Source organism: Arachis ipaensis, chromosome B10 (assembly GCF_059453495.1).
Source record: "Arachis ipaensis isolate K30076 ecotype BB chromosome B10, ASM5945349v1, whole genome shotgun sequence".
Taxonomy (NCBI): domain Eukaryota; kingdom Viridiplantae; phylum Streptophyta; class Magnoliopsida; order Fabales; family Fabaceae; genus Arachis; species Arachis ipaensis.
Genome location: NC_142435.1, coordinates 146,332,140 through 146,354,366, shown reverse-complemented (window position 1 = coordinate 146,354,366; position 22,227 = coordinate 146,332,140). Strand labels below are relative to the sequence as shown.

The 22,227-nt window shown below is 32.8% G+C and overlaps 3 protein-coding genes and 1 pseudogene across 6 annotated transcripts; 1 reads left to right on the top strand and 3 right to left on the bottom strand.

The window, feature by feature from the left end:
* Window positions 1-2,056: 2,056 nt before the first annotated feature.
* On the bottom strand, window positions 2,057-4,737 carry LOC107621279 (uncharacterized). Its single transcript, XM_021114726.2, is given in 5 exon segments — window positions 2,057-2,182; window positions 2,369-2,498; window positions 3,526-3,633; window positions 4,566-4,667; window positions 4,712-4,737. Coding segments are annotated over 5 exon segments (492 nt in total).
* Window positions 4,738-4,808: 71 nt separating this feature from the next.
* LOC107622048 (uncharacterized) lies at window positions 4,809-7,075 on the top strand. The gene is made up of 8 exons (XM_021114957.2): window positions 4,809-4,928; window positions 5,064-5,444; window positions 5,519-5,577; window positions 5,664-5,738; window positions 5,990-6,065; window positions 6,197-6,259; window positions 6,366-6,476; window positions 6,744-7,075. The coding sequence occupies exons 1-8, from the start codon at window positions 4,818-4,820 to the stop codon at window positions 6,918-6,920; spliced, it is 1,053 nt and encodes a 350-aa protein (XP_020970616.1). The 5' UTR covers window positions 4,809-4,817; the 3' UTR covers window positions 6,921-7,075.
* Window positions 7,076-8,534: 1,459 nt separating this feature from the next.
* On the bottom strand, window positions 8,535-13,263 carry LOC107622045 (putative disease resistance RPP13-like protein 1). 3 transcript variants are annotated; one of them, XR_015881300.1, is made up of 4 exons: window positions 9,451-13,263; window positions 9,235-9,348; window positions 8,940-8,992; window positions 8,535-8,774 (listed from the first exon to the last, which is right to left on the bottom strand). XR_015881300.1 is itself a non-coding variant. In XM_088485731.1 (2 exons), the coding sequence occupies exon 1, from the start codon at window positions 13,137-13,139 to the stop codon at window positions 9,468-9,470; it is 3,672 nt and encodes a 1,223-aa protein (XP_088341857.1). In that variant the 5' UTR covers window positions 13,140-13,263; the 3' UTR covers window positions 9,145-9,268; window positions 9,451-9,467. The 3 variants fall into 3 exon arrangements, 1 of the variants encoding a protein (XP_088341857.1); XR_001616044.3 differs by having other exon boundaries at window positions 8,535-8,992; window positions 9,130-9,348; XM_088485731.1 differs by lacking the exons at window positions 8,535-8,774; window positions 8,940-8,992 and having other exon boundaries at window positions 9,145-9,268.
* Window positions 13,264-19,309: 6,046 nt separating this feature from the next.
* Window positions 19,310-22,227, bottom strand: LOC107622049 (uncharacterized; annotated as a pseudogene). The gene is made up of 6 exons (XR_015881302.1): window positions 21,987-22,227; window positions 21,591-21,620; window positions 21,128-21,229; window positions 20,267-20,374; window positions 19,684-19,738; window positions 19,310-19,589 (listed from the first exon to the last, which is right to left on the bottom strand). The product of XR_015881302.1 is annotated as an uncharacterized LOC107622049 (transcript).

Sequence of the window (22,227 nt, the reverse complement as noted above, 5' to 3'; positions counted from 1 at the left end):
TTTCTCATATTCCTTTTTTTTTTCTGGTAAGAAAATAATAGAATTAGGATAATTGATTTTTTATCCAATATTATCATATCTAAATGAAATATTATAGGGAGCTCTTTTTCATATGTTGATATGAATGCTTTTCAAAAATGAATAGCATGAACTTTGAGTATCTAACCGTTACGTTTAGTAACACAATACCATTCGATTAGTTGACATAATATCATTCTCATCTAACTTTTATCCGCTGATAAGCACAAATTTTTTTCAGTTATTCATTTTTAATTTTCCCATCATTTTTCTGCAATCATGAATCCAATACCCTATTTTTTGTATTATACAAAGTATTTTTTATAAATTTTTTTATTACTAATAAATAATACATATTATTGAAATTCATAATTTGAAATTATATTGCATTCCTTCTCGTATAAGATGTTATATGATAGGCTTACTAAAGGATGTGGATCCCTTAAGCGCCATCCCTTAAAAAATGCACTTTCTTTCTGCACATATACATAATTATGAGAGTTTAAAAAGAAGAATTTTGCAGGGAGCCAATAGAGTATTTGTACAATATATACAATAGGTTATTTATTTAGTTCAATATAAGTTAAAAAATGAATATTTAGAATAAAATACTATTAATTTCTTAAACACAATATATCCATGCTATCTAAAATAACCATCTGGATATCAGGAATAATAAACATTTGATATCCTACTGAATTGAACATCTCTAAATCCCCATTGTACACATTATACTCCCGATACTTCCTCTAAAAAAAATTGCCCTTTGGCCTCGTTGAAGAGTTAGGCAAACATGTAATGGTATTAAACTATTAACTGTTCCACCGGCAATAAGTGGGATATAGTAAGATAAGTTTAATCATGATCAGAGGCGGCATAAACAATTCTATCTATAGGTAGCTAATCTAATTCAACGCAGTCAAATAGAGTTGTTAATCCGACTCGCTATATAAAAAAATATATTAGAGATGAGTATCGAACCAAAAACCTTTTATTCGAATAAAAAACTATTAACACTTTCGTTTATATAAAAGTCAAATTTATTTAGTGATATATAAATACCAAATTGTTTATATAAAAATACTCTCCATCAAACCTTGCTCATCCAACCCGCTAAAAAAAACACTAAATTTATGCGACTAATAGCTAATGCAACATTTCAATTTAGGCAAAAAAAAAAAAAAATAGTATGGGAATAAAACATAATATTTTTAAGAAGAATGAAGCAGATGCTAAATCTAACAATGAGAATCACATATATCATGATACACACTTCATAATGGTGGATAAAATTCAGAAACTTCCTTAAACCGAGCCTAAAATCTAGGGTGATTCATCCTAACTAATTAAGTGACATACCATAAATGTTCCAAAAACTTATACTTACTTAAAGCCTCTTCTCATTAGATGGAGTGGATTACATGAATCAAAAGATACCATTGTGTTGTATCTTAGGATGCGACGAAGGTTTACATGAGCTATGGCAAGATTAATACAATCCTACACGGATCTAAAGGCATTCTTACGTGGCCATGCACCTTCGTCTGGGCATCTGGCTTCTGATTTAAGGTAAAAGAGAATAGCAAGAAAGACTTCCTGAATTTGACCTTTCTTGATCCCACAATTTGGAGGGTCAAAAAATGTTTCGTATGGTAAGAAAGGTATACTTTTGTCTCTCCTTAGGTAGGACATTCACACCACTAAACGAAGTTTCTTTATCTAAATGTATTTTACAAGTATAAGAACTTCGGCAACATTCTGCAGAATGTTGGGAAATACTAAGATCAGCATTTCAACTAAAGAGAATCACAGATGAAAGGACTTGGCCCTATGGGTTCTTAATCAATGTTTTGGTTTCGTGTTTAATCATTATATTATATGCAATTAGATTGACAATATTTGGAGTAAACAAGACAAAGATGCAACTTTTCATACTGGATAAATAACAATCTTTGTCCTGTTTCACATGATCACATCATTGCCTTGCATTGTTCCTTTACAATTTTTCACAAGAGACTAAACATGAATGATCCGGAATTTACAATTGTTCAAAAGAGACTAAAGATGAATGATCTGAAATTATACTAAGCAAGCATAAAAAATTCCACTCTGGTAATGATTTCTCAGCTGGAAGTTGTAGTAATTCTCGAATCCCTTCGAGAACCTACGATTGAAATAGTGGAAGAAAAAGTTCTCATAACTCCAAATAAAGCAAGTAAAATCAACAATATTTGGATAGAATTACAACTTTGCTAATCAAAGTAAAATCATCAAAGTACCAATCCCTTTAGTGGGAAGAATGGCCACAACAATAATAATAATAATAAGGGAAACCTTCAACAAAACATACCAGTTTGATATGCGCTTTAATGGATGCAACTGACTAATTGTACTCATCTATTTGCTTGAAAAAAAATAAGCCATGTCCTAAATTTGAATTTGCAACATTATTGTTGAAATCAATTAGCATTATTTTCAGACTTCAAATGAAAAAGCAAATAAGAGAAACTCATTGCCCCGTCTAGACAAAAAGAAAAGACAACAAAAGGGCAAAGATTTTTCACAATTGATTGCCAAAGTAGAACAAAGAAGTTAAAATCTTCACAGATTCAATTACATAACTAACAGTCACAAGTATCTGCATGCATATATAATTGTTCCCAGGCCAAAATGACGTGACATAGTTTCAAAATTTTGAACCACCCGCCAGGGGCGGAGCTAGAATTTTTTTTGGGAGGGGCGAACATAAAAAATATTAGTTAAGAAGAGAGAAAAATTAAAAATTAAAAGAAAACTAAACTAAAAAGTTACAGGTTTGGGAGGGGCCATTGCCCCCCTTCCCACAAACGTGGCTCCGCCACTGCCACCCGCTGATTAGATACCATCCTTTTATAACACCACAATGCTCAAAATGCTCAGGCTATATTTTCTTTATTTTGCTACTCTAGCCTTTTTAATCACTCTTTTAATGACGACTTGGTAAGTGACCAAATATTCCAACTTACAAGCCAGAGTAAATAGTAATTCTATACACTGATCAATTATCAGTTGCGACCTTTCAGTCTAACCACGTACAAAAATCATGCAAGATAGAAAGAAAAGGCACACAAAACTTGTCATAAATAAATTCCCTCAGCATACTTGAAATAAGAACTGCACTTAAATCTTGAATATGATCATCTACGACACATCCAAGCCATAGTACTAATGTCAATGTCCAAGGAAAATCAAGTAGTTCAGTTCATGTTTATCACTTAATTTGAGATGTATAATAAAACGCTCATGGTGGTCATCGATGCAAACGATGTTCAGCACAGAAAACATGAGGATCTTGGGCTACAATTTTACTAAACATTTTGTTCCAATCCATTGTCCTTTAAACCACTCCATTTAAGTAAGGCATATAATGTTGCTTAAAATTTCAAAAGCAAACCTGGAAAGGCATAATAAGGCTGATTGATCTTTATGTTTTAGCTATACAAAATATGTTAAGTGAAAATATCTTACTTAGCTATCGTTTCTTCCCTTTTCTGCATGTAGTTCAAAGCTTCAGACCAAGTAAATTCAACATGGAATCCCAACCCTACATCCACAAAAATATGCTGTGTATTGGGCCTGCAAAGTTTTATCAACATTTAACATAGATTAAAAATGGGAATTTCACTAGATTAAAGAGAGAATATGAAGGTCTATATTTATTGATGCAAAAGTGAAAAGATAAAGGAGTGGACTATGTGGGGAGAGGTTTCTTAGAGCAACTCCAATGCAGTGCTTTTTAGAGTTTTAAATCTGACATGTACATGAAGTGAAATGGCTCGAAATTTCACTTTACATTGGAGATAATTGATGAAATGAAACTGGTATCACTTTAGAGAGACGGTCTCACTTTGTTGAAGAACCAATTTAAGTTGTGCAGTTCATATAAAGTTTTATACAAATTAAAACCAAACATTAGAGTGAAAAATTCTCATATTTAGTCTCAAGTCGGACAAATGCTAATGTGACATTTTGCGGGATCCAAAATGAAATTAAAATAAAACCAACTTAGAAATGCTCTTAGTTTGCAAGGTTGTAGGTTCACGAAAGAAAGATAAAGCAGATATGAAAGTTGAAGCATGTAGCATATATCTTTGATGAGAATATGGTGATGAGTAATGACTAAAAAGTAGGGATTTAGATTCTCTAAAGTTTGAATTTCACTTTAGAGAATAAAGTGTGATCTCTCACCATTTATTTCATAGGTGGGACCAAAAATAAATATAAAAGAGAAACTATTCAAAGGTAGAAGATCACACTTTATTCTCTAAAAGTAAAATTCAAACTTTAGAAGATCCAAATTCAAAAAGTAGATACATATATCTTTATAACACATAACATATGCTTCATAATAAGGATTGATGATAAAACACATGTATGCCAAGAGCAAAGTCAAAAGAAATAAAGAAAATGTGTAATTTGAAGAATTGAAAAATGCAATTGGTCACCAACACTGAGAAAAGAAAAACAGCAGCGAAATAAAATGAAAATATGATATGATCACGACTTACACTTCTGCTTGCAAGTACACCTTGGATCCAAGATTGACCAGAGTTCTTAAACTGGTAACACTATTCTTCTCTAGGTTTTCAATGTTTCTTCGCAAATCAGCACTGAGAACTAAAAGTCAAGTGAATCCCTTTATAACACAAGGTACTTTATAGAGTGCAACATTGAATTCATAGATGGTATGTAATATAACAAGTTTCACATGAATATATAAATAATTAGATACATAATATGAAGAAGAAGCTGTGTCAAAGATGGAAGAAGAACCTTTGGTTGGGAATTCAATGAAGATTGAACTGCAAAGCCAAAATGAAGATGCTGAAAAGATCCTTGAAACAACTCCAATTATGACACCATTACTGAAGGTGGTTATTGATATTACTCTCTTGATTCACAATGTTTGTCTTTTTAGAAAATTTAATCTTAATGTTTTATTCTTTGGTTTGATTGTTTAAGAATCAAGATCATAACATTGATTTAATATTTGATTATTTCAGCAGGGTTCAAGCTATGATCAAGAAATTTTGCCTTTAGTTAGCAAGAAGAAACCACCAGTTTCTTCCTTCCAATTGTTAAAGAGTAATGCAACCTCCAAAGTTGCTTCTACACCAACCAAATCAACAGCAGCTACTGTTTCTTCAAAGAGAGATAACTGTAATATTGCTGCTACCCCAACTAGTAGCAGCAAGCATGCTTCATTACTAAGCTCTGCTGATAAAAGAAGATCTACTCCTTACAAGTCGGTCAATTTTGCGCCGATTAGAGAACTTAATAGATTGACTGCATCAGTCATGAAGAAATTTGAAAGTGCAAGAGCTAGTGCTGGTTCCTCAAAGGCTTCAAAGGATGCATCATTAACTCCTCTAAGAACACCAACTATGGTTTGTCAGATTCTTTGCCAATATTTTCACAATCTATATTTCCATCATGTTAAAGTGTTGCTTTTTAAATGCAGGCTTATAAGAAGGAGATGCAGATGCATTCTGCATTGACCCCATTAACAGAAAAGAAAAGGTACCTAATTCTAGTAAGTTGTTAATTATGATGTAAAACTGTTTTTATATCCTGATTCGGTGCATTTGAGTTTTGTTAAACCATAGGAACAAAACTTCTCTTGATTTATCAAGCACAGGCAAAAATACAGCCAGCTCTAAATGGCGCTTGCTCTCAACAGAGTAAGTCATTTCCACTCTGATTTAAGGTGTTATAAGATTTTTCATTGTGCTATATGGATTTGGATTGTTCCTATGTTCAAATATTATCCATGCTTGACATAATGTAGAGTTTGTCAATTAGTTGAAACATGCTATCTTTAGTTTCAAGGACCACAAGTTTACATAATCTATCTCTGGCTTAAAGAAGTTTTATGGCTTTTGTGAGTACTCTTCTTTACATTAGTATTTACAATGTTTCTACTTGATTGCAGAAATAAAATGAGATCCCCAATGATATCCTCACCTTTCAGCTTGAGGACAGAAGAAAGGGCTGCAAGAAGGAAGAAGGTTCTGCCATCAATCAAATTTAGTTGTTTATGAGCTTTACTTAACCTTACTACAAATAGAAATGAGAATTAATTAACTGAGTTACTAAATTACTTGCCTTTCCTTTCTCTATTGATCTAAATCAATTTCAGAAACTTGAAGAAAAGTTCAATGCCAATGAGGCACAAAAAGTGCAACTTCATACAAAACTCAAGGTTGGTTGACAAATAAAATTTAATACCAAGTGTCTGTTACTATGAACAATATCTAGTTCCTCAGTTCAGTTTAAGCACCAAATCATTCAATCCCCTCATTTTGCAGGAAAAAGCAGAGACAGATATCAGAAAACTTCGCCAAAGTTTTTGCTTCAAAGCAAGGCCACTACCTGATTTTTACAAGGAAAGGAAAGAATCAAACAAGGAGACACAGAAGGTATCTTAAACTGTTTGCAATAATAATATAATCTTCATTCCCATTTTCTCCTCAAGCTTTGTTTGGTTAACAATATTGTTCTTAATCTCCATGCGGTTCCGGATAATTGAGTCCTTATAAAATTTGATTTGGTTCTTAGAACAACAAAATTCTGTTTTCTGTCCTATTTTCTCTTTCATTTTCACAAGATCCTGAAAATGAAAATAGAAAATAAAAACGCAAACCAAACACATCCTTAATTTTTCTAATTGTAATTTATACTTTCAGGATCCACAGATACAATCTGAATCAAGAAAGGCTACTCCTCAGAGTCAGAGACCTTATAAGAATTTCCAGGAAAAGACTCAGCGCCGCACCTTTGCTCATCATCTGAGTACTACTCTTGAGAATACATCACCAAATATTCAGCAAGGAAACCTCAAGAATAGGAATCACAAACAATGATCATGCTCCATGATGTAGCAGATGAAAGATCAGTTTAAACTTGTAAATGTAGCTTGAAAGAAATGCACCACATTAGGCACCATTTGTTCTCCGTTGTATTCTTGGTATATAACACTAGTAACCAACTCTCACTGTTGTTCTTCCTTTTGTTTTTTGTATCCTCAATATATTCAATTGAGCTATTCTTACAATCTTTTTTTCGTTTTCTTTATAATTTGGAAAGAATAATAAAGTAAAAATATCTAATGAATCACACTGTATACTTTAGAACTTATTCATGCACACTAGCTAATTAAGTAACTTTATACGGAAGTACTTTTTGGTCCTTTATCAATAAAAATACAGTTAGACGGAATTCATAATTCGAAATTACATTGCATCATTTAAAAAATTGCACTTTATTTCCGCTAATAGAGTTTTTGACAATGTAATTGCTCAAATACTCGAGTTTTCTCTGTGAAAATACTCAACATCCGATCCTAACCTAAATTTATGTGATTAATAGCTAATGCAATATTTTAATTTATAGGTTATTAGTTTTAATCAATATTACAAATTAAATAAAAGTATCATAAAATAGTTTTCTATATGATATAATATTTATGGAATTTTTGCAACATAAAACCGTAGCTTAGTGATTTTGAACATCATGCAAAATAATAATAATAATAATAATAATAATCATAATAAATTTCCACTACTTGTATTGTACATGTTATATTTTGAAATATCTATTTATCTATTATAATATGTAAAAAGAGATGCAAATAGTGTTTACAGTAGGTAAATAATACGTTTAAACAGCTGGTTGATGCATTGGTAATATATTCTTATTTTTAATTGCTTCTCTTCTTTGATGGTTTGAGGTGGAAACTTTCAGCTTTTCTTGATTCTCAAAAATTTTAGTGCTACTATTCAACTGTTCACGTATTATAAAGGGGGATAAACATAGTTGTTGCTGCATTATTGACTAATTTTTGTTATTTTTCTAACAAAACATGCAATTCTTAATCAACAATGCACAAGAAAATAGAGAAAAAAACAAATCTTAGACCATAGGTTTAACCGTTTAAGGGTGCAAAACAACTAATCTCATTCCTCCAATATATAAACTCCAAGCAAGGTAATTCAACAATATTTATAGCATGTGACACATGTAAAGAAAATTTTTAAAATCCCCAAAAACAAAATACATGCATGCAAAAGAGATTAGACCCAATAATAAGGAGCTGGTGTCAACTAATGGAGAAGGTTAGTGAATGCAAGTGGACAGACTATGGCATTCTTCAAGATTGTCTTCATCATCATCTTAATTCATTCCCTTTTCATCATTTAACCATTTAAATATTTTGAATTGCCTATACTTTTCATTTCATTGGTGTTGTACTGTTTCATTTGTGAATTTTTGCCACTCTTATTTCACTACAACTATAACCTTCCAGACCATGAACATGAGAGTCTAAATCTTGAAAAGGGTAGGTTCCAGAAAAACAAACAAGGTATCATTTTACAATGCAACGGTTATGAGACACACTGACAGCATATGCTGTTTTGAATTAGTCCAATTTGTTCATAGCCACCAATCAATATCCCATTAACTAAAGCAAAACTAAATTTATCTGCTAAACTTTAGTTCATGCGCATGAAATTTATTATCAGATGGTTTGGAAGAATTTTAGAGTGTAACATACACATGAACCGAAATTCAAAAGGTAAATATGACGATGATCAATAAGAAGGACAATAATCAATATTTTTATTTTGGTGACTGGACAATAATCAATATGAAAATGACCAATATTATGAAGGCAATGAAGGTGGACTTCCGGTATTCTTCTGGTGCTTCCTTGCAAACTGAAACAGCCGGACCCACGGCAGACATAAAAATTTGCTCTTGCCACGTGGGTCTCTATGTCATTGAGTTGCTTACCTTATGATTGGACCAAAACAGCCATGTCGAAGAACAGTTGATGAAGTTCACTGGGGCTCCTCTCTATATAAATCAGTGTGTCATGCCGCTCTTGAATCTCTTGGATTGTGTCCATGATTGTCCCTGGTTGCTCAGTTGCTTTCTGCAAGAAAGTTTCAACCACCACATACAAATTTTCATATCGAGTAATCAAAGTTATTCCAACATTATAAAGTTGATATTCCTTCTCAGGTAATATGCAAATTTTCATGAAATGATTTGAAGTTCAGCCATCCATACCACTTTTATCATCAGGTTTCTTAACCACTTATATGAAAGCAATCATGGTGAGAATTCCATTCTCTGTTTTCTACCCTTATATCCTCAAGAACCTTCCTCTGTTGCAGTTATTATCATTGTCTTGTTTCTGAGAATTCCTCTGAGTATTACAATGATTGAATATTATGGATGCATCAAAAGCAAAATCGTAACTGCACAATTTATCTCTTGTTGGAAAAGCTGTATGAATGATACAAGACATTAATAACAATGAAGAATGAAAAACCAGTGACTGGGCATTGGGCAACACAGAATAACGTTGTGTGAGACAGAAACAATTACCTGTTGAAGTTGTTGGATTACCAAATCCATCTCCAATCAACTTGAATGGCGGGGATGTGGGAAATTTTGGGCCAAACCTGCGGGTCCTTCATCTCACACCGTTTACCCAAAGGGCTTCCAAGGATGATGAGTCGTAACAGAGAGGCAGGCAGCTTTTCTCCGTCAATGTTCTCCAAATTGTAACAATATTCAATACGTAATTGTTGGAGGGAGGTGAGGTGGGCAAGTCCCTTGCATTCCAACATCTCCACACTTTCAATGCGACCCAGTGTGAGAGACTCAAGGGTGGCAGGCAACCAACCTTCCTTAGGGAGACACTTCACACTCTCATATTCACCTTCAATACGAAGATGAGTAAGCCCATGAAACTGCGATGCTACACAGCTGAGTTGTTTCTCGCAGTAGCTGATGGTAAGATTTCTCAAGCTACGCTGTGGATCCCCTGTAGCACACAAATCAATCTCTGGGCAACCAAGTAATCTGAGATCTTCTAGCTGAGGTGATGCCATCCATAGCGTCTTGAGGGATTTCAAACTCCCACAATTATTTATATTTAAAGAACGGAGACATGAAAGAGAGCGTGACACCACGAGAGACTCCATCTTTTCACACTTGCTGATTTTGACACGCAGGAGATTTGGAAAGGAATCCAGCGACAAGGATGTAACCGAATCACAGCTGTTATGTATGGTTAGATCATGCAATGAGTGGTGTTGGCCTTCCATTCGGAATTCTAATTTGTTGCAATTCGATATCGTCAGCTCTTGTAGTGATGCGGGAATACTACTCACTGGAAACAATACGTGGGATGAACAACCTGAGATGCATAAATATGTGAGGCAAGTGAGTTGGGTGTGCGCAATGGCCTCCATCACCGACTCCGCTTGATGCTTTCCATCAATTGATAGCTTATCCAGCAACGGAGGCAGCTCCCCAATTCTCACTTCATTGCTTCCTTCTATGCCTAAAGAGGTAATCGCGGGAGCTCTTGGAACACAACAACTGAGCTGCTCGCAATTCTGAATAAAAAGATCTTCCAAAGATGGTAGTTGATTTGGCAAATCTCCTCTCAACATGGGACAATTCCATATGATAAGCTCCCTAAGTCGAGGAAATGCATTGAACTCCAACGAACGCCATTCCTCCCAGCAAGGCATTGAGTAAAATCTAAGAGTTTCAAGCATTGGAAATGGAGTCTCCAGACAAGATTCATCATTTCGGTAAAACTCAGCCCCCACAATAGCAAGCCTTTCAAACATTGAAATGTCCAGGTGCTTCAAAAAGGGCAACTGTCCAAGTGAAGGAAGCATACAACAATTCTTGACATAACACGGAAAAATACCGCCCAGTGTTATTTGGGTGATGTTGTGGTAAGAACAATGTCCCAACCAATCCGGAAATGTTGTACCCCTGTAACCCCAAATTTTTAGTTGTTTCAAATTACGATGAGGTTGTAACTTTTCAAGTATATCTCTTTCAATTTGGGAATCAACTGTATTCTCATATTCATCTGGCGACCACTTCAAGAACAAAGATTCAATGCCATCCTTATCAAACATTCTTGCCTCCAAAGCTTCGCTGCTATTGACCACATTCTCCAATTTGTCAATCAAAATTGTTTGGTGTAGATTTCCAAGTGCTCCCAATTCATTAATCTTGTTCCCTTCACGCTTCCCGACATCATACTTGCTTAAAAACTGCAAACTTGTCAATTTGCTCATGCCTTCCGGCATCTCACGCAAATCAGTCCCCCTAATATCAAGGTAACGCAAATTTGTTAGATCTTTCATGCCAACAGGAAGGGCTTTTAGTTTCTCACATCCAGCCAGCTTCAAGGTCTGTAAATTGTATAAGTTACAAAGTGTATCGGGCAATGTCATGATGCGGGTGTCAGACAAATCCAAGTAACGCAAATGAATCAACTCACCTATTGAATCAGGCAATGACTCAAGAGGAAAGCAGTTGAACGACAAAGCCCTCAGGTACTTCAACTTTGACAACAAGATACAAGGTGCATTTTCCATGTTAAATGGAATATCTGAATTCAAATTGAGTCCAAGAAATGACCTTGTGTGTTTCATTCGGTCACAAACTCCCAAAAGTTTTGAGATTGGATAATTGCCTTTGGCATTATGTGACAAATGGCGAGTTTTAATATCAACCTCAACTGCAGTCTCAAGCTCTTCAGCTCTGAAATAGAATTCTCCAGCAAATATCATTGCCAAATCATGCACCAGATCATGCATCACAAACTTGTTATTATAAATCTTATGAGGTTGGAAAAATGATCTCGCAATCAATTCATCAAAATATTCATCACCAACTTCTTCTAGAGTCTTTTTTCCTGCTGGTTGCAAAAAATTCTCTGCCATCCATAGCAATATCAATTCAGCTTTGCTAAATTCATAGTCTTTGGGATACAAAGAACAATAAACAAAGCACTCCTTTAAATAAGAAGGAAGATAGTAATAACTGATTCTTAACGCAGGAACAACCTTTATCTTATCATCGGAGTGTTCCCAGATCTCACTCTTCAATAAATGATTCCAATACTTGATATCAGAATTTCCACGCAATAAACCTCCAAGGGCTTGAGCTGCCAAGGGCAATCCATCACACTTCTTTACGAGATCTCTGCCGACTTTTCTCAAGGTCGGATTCTCCATAGAAACAGTTGAGAGACGTGCATGTTTTGAAAACACTAACCAACAATCTTTCTCAGACAATAAGCTTAATTCATAAGGTGAAACAGTTTGCACCAAAGAAGCCACTCTTTTACTTCTAGTAGTTATCAGAATTTTACTTCCCTTAACCCCTTTTCGAAAAGGTTTTAGAAGTTTATTCCAATCATCGTAACTTTCACTCCATACATCGTCCAAGACAACAAAGAACTTTTTCCTTGACAACTTTTCTTTTAAATCATGCTGAAGCAAATTCAAATCTGTCAAGCTGCAAAAACTTGAAGTTATTGACTCGATTATAGTCTTGGTGACCTTGAAAACATCAAACTCTTCTGACACACAAATCCAAGCTTGAAAATCAAAATTCTCCTTCACTTTGCCATCCTGGTAAACCAATTGGGCCAAAGTAGTCTTTCCTATCCCACCCATGCCAACAATGGGAATCACAGATACATCACTATGACCACCAGTATCATCACCATCATCATCCAACAAGAGTTTTACTATGGCCTCCTTGTCTTCTTCCCTGCCACATACATCAGATGTTTCAACTAGAGATGTAGTGATCCTCCATGACATGTTCTCCTTAGGAATCTCTCTGAGACCAAGAGTGTCTTTTTGAATCACAAGAGACTCTATCCTATCAATGACTTCCTCCATCCTGTTTGCTACATCCCGATCTTGCAAATTGAGAATACCAGAGAAACGAGAGAGGAAGGTACCTGGATCCTTCTGAGTGGCAGCTTTGGTGAAGACTTCATCGAGCAAGTCATCAGCAACATACATGGCATGTTTGAGACTATGAAGCCAGTCCTTGACAGGTCTCTCCTTGGTCTGCTTCTGCTCAGCATCGACGAGAAAGGCTTGAACAGCATAAAGATTAGTCTTCAACCTTTCAATCAGGTTCTGAGTAAGCTTCTTCCCTTTGATCCAGTTAACAACTTCAGGGGAGGACATCCTGTCGAAAACAACACTAAGAACGGAAGACAAAATAGCTTCTGCAGCCATGTTTCTGAAGAGAAGTGATCAGATCTGAAGGAACAAATGGTAAGCAAGTGGTTGACTGCTGGTTGACTAGTTGTAGTAGTTTGTGGTAGTGCCTTAACTGTGATCTGTGTTGAGTAGTTAAATGTGTTAGATGTTGAATATTTTTGTAATAAAATAAAATGACTTCATGCTCTTATTGGTCTTCCAGAGATTGTTCACATGGCATCCTGTATAGTTTTGGGGAAAGTACGAGGAGCCAATGAAATATTTATACAATGTGTACAATGGAGGTTTAGGAAATATTAGAGATATAATCATTAGTGTTACCCTTTCCTATCAGCTAAAGCTTTTGGGATGAGTGGTATCATGCACGGTATTAAAACGCTTGTATCTATAATTCAAATTTATCTAAATAATCATGTTGTTAAATATTAAATAAAACTATTTGTGTAACAAAGTTTAAACTTTAAACAATAGAACGAAATTACAAACTAAAATTTGATTTGGTAAAATTTTTATTTTTTTAAAATAATTTTTAAAATATATCTTTTTAAAAATGGTAACATTTATATTTAATAAATTAAATTTAAAATAATTTTCAATAAATACAAATAATAATTATTTTCAGTAAAATAATTTTTAAAATTTATAAATATTATAATAGATACAAATATAAGAGTTAAATTTAAAAATTATATTAGATTTTTTAATTTTGATAAGTATAAATTATTTTTTAAAACTCTACCTTATATATTTTTTAAAATACTCCTATATTTTAAAAATTGTGAGTATAAACACATGATTTTTTTTATTATTTACTAAATATAAAATAAAAAATTTATATTTTTTAAAAAATTTTACCAAATCAAACTTAAGTATATAAAATAATATTTGTAATTTAGATTATTATTAAATTTGTGATTCTTTTAGCTGTTTTTTTTTTCTTTTGGTAATATTTAGAAGAGGAATGCTAGGGGGCCAGCAACATTTAAGATTTATAGCCATCAAATAGCCATCAATGAGGTTTTTAATGGTGTGAGATTAATGTGAGATTTCATCCAATGGCTCACTCTTCTTTGATGGTTACATGCTGGCCAAAATTTGATAAAATTGCTGGCCCCTAAACTTTTCCTATTTAGAAAACAAACGTGATATAACTTCTTGTTCTCATATTCTTTTTTTTTTTTTGGGTAAGAAAATAATAGAATTAGGATAATTGATTTTTTATCCAATATTATCATATCTAATTGAAATATTATAGGGAAGTCTTTTTCATATGTTGGTATGAATGCTTTTCAAAAACGAATAGCATGAACTTTGAGTATCTATCTAACCGTTATGTTTAGTAACATAATACCATTCGATTAGTTAACATAATATCATTTTCATCTAACTTTTATCCGCTGATAAACACAAATTTTTTTCAGTTATTCATTTTCAATTTTCCCATCAATATCCTGCAATAATAAATCCAATAACCTATTTTTTTATTATATAAAGTATTTTTTATAAACTTTTGTATTAATAATAAATAATACATATTATTTGAATTCATGTTATTATGATAGATTTACTAAAGGATGTGGATCCCATAAGCAGCATCACTTAAAAAATGCACTTTTTTTTCTGCTAACAGAATTTTTAAAAATATAATTGCACATATACATATGAGAGTTTAGAAAGAAAATTGCCCTTTGGCCTCGTTGAAGAGTTAGGTCATCATATAATGGTCTTAGGGCTTATTTGGGTGAGCTTCTAAAAAAAGATCTTTTTTCGAGTTATCTTTTTTTAAAAGATCTTATAGAGAAGTAAAAGTAATTTTATGTTTGGATATCTCATGTAAAAAGGTCTTTTTATCAATCAATTATGTTTGGGTATAACAATATAAAAGTACTTTTTTGTTTATTTATTACATGAAAAACATCTTTTTTTTAAGAAAAAAAGATCTTTTAAAAAAAATGTAAATTACAGCTTCTCAAAAAAGATCTTTTTTTTATTTTACTAGTGTTTTTATTTTTACTACTAGAAATTTGCCAAACACGTTAAAAAATAAAAAAAAAATATCTTTTTTTATTGAAAAAAGATCTTTTTTTAACAAAATAATGGCGCCCAAACATGCACTTAAACTATTAACTGTTCCACTAGCAATAAACGGGATATGGTAAGATATGAGTTTAATCAGAAGAATCAAGAACGGCATAAACAACCCTATTCATAAGTACTTAATCTGATTCAATCCAGTCAAATAAAATTGTTAATCCAATCTACTATTAAAAAAAAATACATTAAAAATGAATGTTGAACCAAGAATCTTTTATTCATATGAAAAACTAGTAACACTTTTATTTATATAAAAATCAAATCTATTTAAAGATATATAAATACTAAATATGTTTAGTGATATATAAATATTAAATTTGTTTATATAAAAATATTTTCTATTCTCTAACATTTCAGAAGATGTCAAACAGCATTTGAATACTTATAATCTGAATTTGAATGCTGGAAAGAGTTCGGATTGGTCGTAAGATGCGGTATTTTCTAGACTCTACTCAATTAGGAATGGGTACAGTTGGCTAGCCAAAAGAAAGTTTGACTAGAATGAGCATCTATTTTTAATATATAAAAGTAGGTACCACATTACTTCTAAGTTATTTCTCTTCTTCTACTAACGTCATGTCAACACTATTGCTTACTTGACAAAATTTTAGAATCCACCACTCAAATCTTGCCAAATCAACTTTTATTTTCAAATAAAAAAAACACAAAAAACAACTAAAAAACACAATAAAAACCAACAACTTAACTTTTTTCAAATCAATCCTTATTTCTAAAACAACAAAAACACAAATTAACATTTACCCAAAAAAAACTCTGAAAACCCCTCTTGGCACCTCTCTGTACCAAGATCCTATTTCCTCCATACTCTTCCGGTCCCATGAGTCATTGTTTTTTCCTCAAAACAAATTGTCCATCACGATGTCCATCTCCAGCGGAGCTGCATTGCATAAATTGCAGAAACCAGGGCAAACTCCATTCCTTCTGTTGCGGTTTTCCTATCAGAGCTCGATTCTGGGTCTCAAACTAACGTTACCATTCGGCGCTGCCAACGTAGGAAATTCGTCCCAGGTATCTTCCTAAAGATTTTTAACTTTGCCGTTTACTCTTTTCATTCTGTTGTTCAATATCATTTTTAATAGCCCTATTTATTTGTTATAAATAATAACATTTTAATTGTGAACTCATTGCAAGTAGCACAGGTTTATGTATTCCTCCTTTTTAAACGGTTCTCTCCAACAGTCACAACCAAAATTAGGTTTACCCACATTACTTCTAAATTATTTCTCTTCTTCTACTAACGCCATATCAGCACCATCGCTTACTTGACAAAATTTTAGAATCCACCACTCAAATCTATCTATCTATCTATTTATAAAAGCTGATACTAATTTTTTCCACAATGAGTTTAAGCCATATTTTCTTTGCTAATGATGCAACATCAACAATTCTAATGACGACTTGGCAAAAGATGAAAATCAACCGATCACTATTTAGTAAAATGTTTTAAAAAAATTAAAACAAAAAACTCTTATCTATTATTATTCAAGTACTAATTAAATGAAATAAACATACATTAAAAGTATCATAATAATTATTATTATAAAAAATTTCAGTTATAAATATTCAAATTCTACAACTTATACATATTAAGACTCCTACTACTCTTCATTTCTTAATCTCTCATACTAATTGTCAAAAATTTTTTAAATTTAATTTAACATTTTTATAATATATAAAAGCTGATACTAACTTTCTCCACAATGAGTTTAAGCCATTTTTTCTTTGCTAATGATGCCACATCAGCAATTCTAATGACTTGGCAAAAGATGAAAATCAACCAATCACTATTTAGTAAAATGTTTTAAAAAAATTAAAACAAAAAGCTCTTATCTATTATTATTCAATTGAAACATCAAGTACTAATTAAATGCAATAAACATACATTAAAAGTGTCATAATAATAATTATTATAAAAAATTTCAGTTACAAATATTCAAATTCTACAACTTATACATATTAAGACTTTTACTACTCTTTATTTCTTAATCTCTCATACTAATTGTCAAAATTTTCTTAAATTTAATTTAACATTTTTATATGTTTTTCATTCTCATTCATTCATTTTTTTAATTATTTACAAACAAAAAAAAACGCAAAAAAAGACAGTGTAGCAATTAATGCAAATCGAAAAAAAAATGAAAATGCAGTTTTATATAACTCTAATATAAATAATCTGTCTTTTTTAAAAAAAATAAATTCAAAATCTATTTATAATATGTTCTCTAAAATATTTTTAATATAACATTTATTAAAATTTATTTATAATATAAGTAATCTACCTCTCCGCGCATTGCGCGGGTCTCAATCTAGTGATAATTGGTTGTCGGTATGGCGACTGCATATTCCTGAGAAGTACAAGTTCTTGATTTGGCTCAATTTTCATAATGTTCTTCCTACGGCAGAGTTTCGTTTGGGTCGTGGCTTAGCTTTATCTAGCACCTGTCATCGGTGTCAGAATGGTTCTGAATTCATTCTTCATTGTCTTCGGGAGTGCCCTAGTGCCAAGGAGGTCTGGAACCTTTTAGGCCTGTATTCAAATAATTCAGATTTACGTGATTGGCTCTACAGAAGTGCAAGGAGTGGAGATGTTTTTCTTTTCTTTTCGACCATCTGGTAGATTTGGAGAAGTAGAAATGATGACTTATTTAATATAGATGACTCTTGGAGTGCTAGTAAAGTGGTGAGTTTGATTCGTAGTTCAGTAAAGAAGCTCCACACTATTTTTGCTATGCATCAATCTTTGTCTCCTCCTTCGCTTTGTTTGCATTGGGTTCCACCTCCATTTCATTCTATTAAATTGAATTGTGATGCTAGTTGTTTTGTTCCTTTTGACTATGCTGGTTTTGGTTGTATCATTCGCAATTCTGATGGATGTTGGTTGAAAGGTTGCACTGGAAAAGTCGAAGTGTGCAGTGTTCTTTTTGCTGAATTGTATGCAATTTGGAGAGGTTTACTTCTTGCTTGGGATAGTGGATTTCGTGAGATTATTTGTGAAACAGACTGTTTAAAAGTTCTTTTCTTGGTAAACCAAAGAATGCTTGATAAGGATATTCTAGAATGGGATTTGGCAAAGCATATACAGGAGGTTATGAGTTGGAATTGGAGAGTCTCTATTCTTTTAATTCAGAGGAATGCAAATAGTGTTGCAGATTGTATGGCTAAAGCAGCTACTTCTGGCGCGGACATTCACTCGAATTGGAGTCAGTTAACCATGGAGTGAGATTCAACATCTAATAGATTTAGATATAAACATAGCCAATTAATTTGTTTTTTTTTTCTATTTTTTTTCTTTCTTTTTTATTTAGTCACAAAAAAAAAAAAAAAAAAAAAAAAAAAAAAAAACTTGCTCATCTAATTCGCTAAAAAAACACTAAATTTATGTGACTAACAGCTAATGCAACATTTCAATTTAGGCAAAAAAAAAAAATATAATATGGAAATAAAATATGATATTTTTAAGAAGAATGAAGGAGATGTTGAATCTAACAATGAAAATCACATATATCATGATACACATTTTATAATGGTGGATAAAATTCAGAAACTTCCCTTAAACCGAGCCTAAAATCTAGGGTGATTCATACTAACTAATTGACATACCATAAAACTTCCAAAAACATATACTTACTTAAAGCCTCTTCTCATTAGATGGAGTGGACTACATGAATCAAAAAATACCATTGTGTTGTATCTTAGGATGCGACAAAGGTTTACATGAGCTATGGCAAGATTAATACAATCCTACATGGATCTAAAGGCGTCCTTACGTGGCCATGCACCTTCGGCTGGGCATTTGGCTTCTGATTTAAGGTAAAAGAGAATAGCAAGGAAGACTTCCTGAATTTGGCCTTTCTTGATCCCACATTTTGGAGGATCAAAAAATGTTTCGTATGGTTAGAAAGGTATACTTTTGTCTCTCTTTAGGTAGGCCTTTCACACCACTAAACGAAGTTCCTTTATCTAAATGTATTTTAGAAGTATAAGAACTTCGGCATCATTCTGCAGAATGTTGGGAGATACTAAGATCGGCATTTCAACTAAAGAGAATCACAGATGAAGAGACTTGCCCCTTTGGGTTCTTAATCAATGTGTTTAATCACTATAATATATGCAATTAGAATGACAATATTTGGGGTAAATAAAATCTTTGTCCTGTTTCACATGATCACATCATTGCCTTGCATTGTTCCTTTACAATTGTTCGCAAGAGACTAAACATGAATGATCCGGAATTTACAATTGTTCAAAAGAGACTAAAGATGAATGATCTGGAATTATACTCAGTAAGCATCAAAAATTCCGCTCGGGTAATGATTTCTCAGCTGGAAGTTGTAGTAAAGATTCGAGAACCTACGTGGAAATAGTGGAAGAAAAAGTTCTCATAACTCCAATAATAATAATAATAATAATAATAATAAACAGGGAAACCTTCAACAAAACATACCAGCTTGATCTGCACTTTAATTGATGCGATTGACTGATTGTACTCATCTATTTGCCTGAAATAAATAAGCCATGTCCTTTTTAATCACTCTTTTAATGAGGACTTGGTAAGTGACCAAGTATTCCAACTTACAAGCCAGAGTAATTCTATACACTCATCAATTATCAGCTGCGACCTTTCAGTCTAACCACGTACAAAAATCATGCAAGATAGAAAGAAAAGGCACACAAAACTTGTCATAAGTAAATTCCCTCAGCATACTTGAAATAAGAACTGCACTTAAATCTTGAGTATGATCATCTACAACACCTCCAAGCCATAGTACTAATGTCAATGTCTAAGGAAAATCAAGTAGTTCTGGTGGTCATTGATGCAGACGATGTTCAGCACAGAAAATATGAGGATCTTGGGCTACAATTTTACTAAAGATTTTGTTCCAATCCATTGTCCTTTAAACCACTCCATTTAAGTAAGGCATATATTGTTGCTTAAAAATTTCAAAAGCAAATCCGGAAAGGCATAATAAGGCAGATTGATCTTGATGTTTTAGCTATACAAAATATGTTAAGTGAAAATATCTTACTTAGCTATTGTTTCTTCCCTTTTCTGTATGTAGTTCAAACCTGCAGACCAAGTAAATTCAACATGGAATCCCAACCCTACATCCACAAAAATATGTTGCGTATTGGGCCTGCAAAGTTTCATCAACATTTAACATAGATTAAAAATGGGAATTTCACCAGATTACAGAGAGAACATGAAGATCTATATTTATTGGTGAAAAAGTGAAAAGATAAAGGAGTGGACTATGTGGGGAGAGGTCTCTTAGAGCAACTCCAATGCAGTTCCTTTTAGAGTTTCAAATCTGACGTGTACATGAAGTGAAATGGTTCGAAATTTCACTTTACATTGAAGATAATTGATGAAATGAAACCGGTCTCACTTTAGAGAGACGGTTTCACTTTGCTGGAGAAACAATTAATTTTGCCACTTCATATAAAGTTTTAGATTAATTAAAACCAAACATTCGAGTGAAAAATTCTCATATTTAGTCTCAAGTCGGACAAATGCTAATGTGACATTTTGTGGAATCCAAAATGAAATTAAAATAAAACCAACTTAGAAATGCTCTTAGTTTGCAAGGTTGTAGGTTCACGAAAGATATAGATAAAACAGATATGAAAGTTGAAGCATGTAGCATATATCTTTGATGAAAATATGGTGATGAGTAATGACTCAAATGTAGATACATATATCTTTATAACACATAGCATATGCTTCATAATAAGGATTGATGATAAAACAGATGTATGCCAAGAACAAAGTCAAAAGAAATAAAGAAAATATGTAATTTAAAGAATCGAAAAATGCAATTGGTCACCAACTCTGAGAAAAGAAAAACAGCAGTGAAATAAAGTGAAAATATGATATGATCACGACTTACACTTCTGCTTGCAAGTACACCTCGGATCCAAGATTGACCAGAGTTCTTAGACTGGTAACACTATTCTTCTCTAGGTTTTCAATGTTTCTTCGCAAATCAGCACTGAGAACAAAAATTCAAGTGAATCCCTTTATAACACAAGGAACTTCATAGAGAGCAACATTGAATTCATAGATGGTATGTAATATAACAAGTTTCACATGAATATATATAAATAATTAGATACATAAATATTCTTTTTCTCTTTTGAAATTCCTAGAATTATGTAGTATGTAATAATAATGAACAAGATAGTTTAAAGAGGCAGTCTTGGGATGCAAATTGCAAACTAATCCCGAAATCAGCTTATTGGCATGACATGATCCACTTGATAGGGGGATTTGATGTAACCATGGATTTTACAAGACATGGATGATAAAAATATATGGTCGTCACCAGAATACATAAAACTGAAAAAGGATACAAAATTTTCTGTTGTTCAAAGACCTTGTCCCTGCAAAAAGGAGAACAAAGGAAATAGGTAAGAAAAACTGTGGAAACACATGCAACAGACAAGAAACACTCAAACTTATGGATGCACATGTAAACCGCATCGGCGCATCTAACAATCCATTTCAAGGAAATTACAGACTTAATCCTAAATCATATAGTAGCACAATACCTAAACAATGCCATGTCAACAAGAATGAAACTATGTAACTCTTTTGATTTCAAACTCATAATAAATCCAATGGCATCATATATATCCTACTAGAGCTTACCCTAATTGCAGAAAACCAACATTATTATTCAATAAGGTATACATACACATCTATTTGAACCAGAAAACAAACAAAATCAACAAATATAAGACAAATACCGCTCATCGATAGCGCGTTGAAGATCAGGTTTCAAGCGACGATCAACGAATTCTTCTTATCTTTGAACCTCCTGTTGGGTAAAGAGTTCCATATGGTGAGTCCTCCTCCCTCCAACTAACTTACCAAAAGGATGATGACAAAAAATAAATAATCAGGAACATTTGGATATGCATACATACATACATACATAAATGCATAGAGCAATGCAAACACAAGAATGAATAAACAAATAAATTCAGA

Bases quoted from the DNA above. Each gene is read 5' to 3' on its own strand.
- LOC107622045 (XM_088485731.1), bottom strand. From the start codon at position 13,139: ATGGCTGCAGAAGCTATTTTGTCTTCCGTTCTTAGTGTTGTTTTCGAC.
- LOC107622048 (XM_021114957.2), top strand. From the start codon at position 4,818: ATGGAAGAAGAACCTTTGGTTGGGAATTCAATGAAGATTGAACTGCAA. The intron at 5,578-5,663 runs GTACCTAATTCT...GTTAAACCATAG, and splicing joins CCATTAACAGAAAAGAAAAG to GAACAAAACTTCTCTTGATT. The intron at 6,477-6,743 runs GTATCTTAAACT...TTATACTTTCAG, and splicing joins CAAACAAGGAGACACAGAAG to GATCCACAGATACAATCTGA.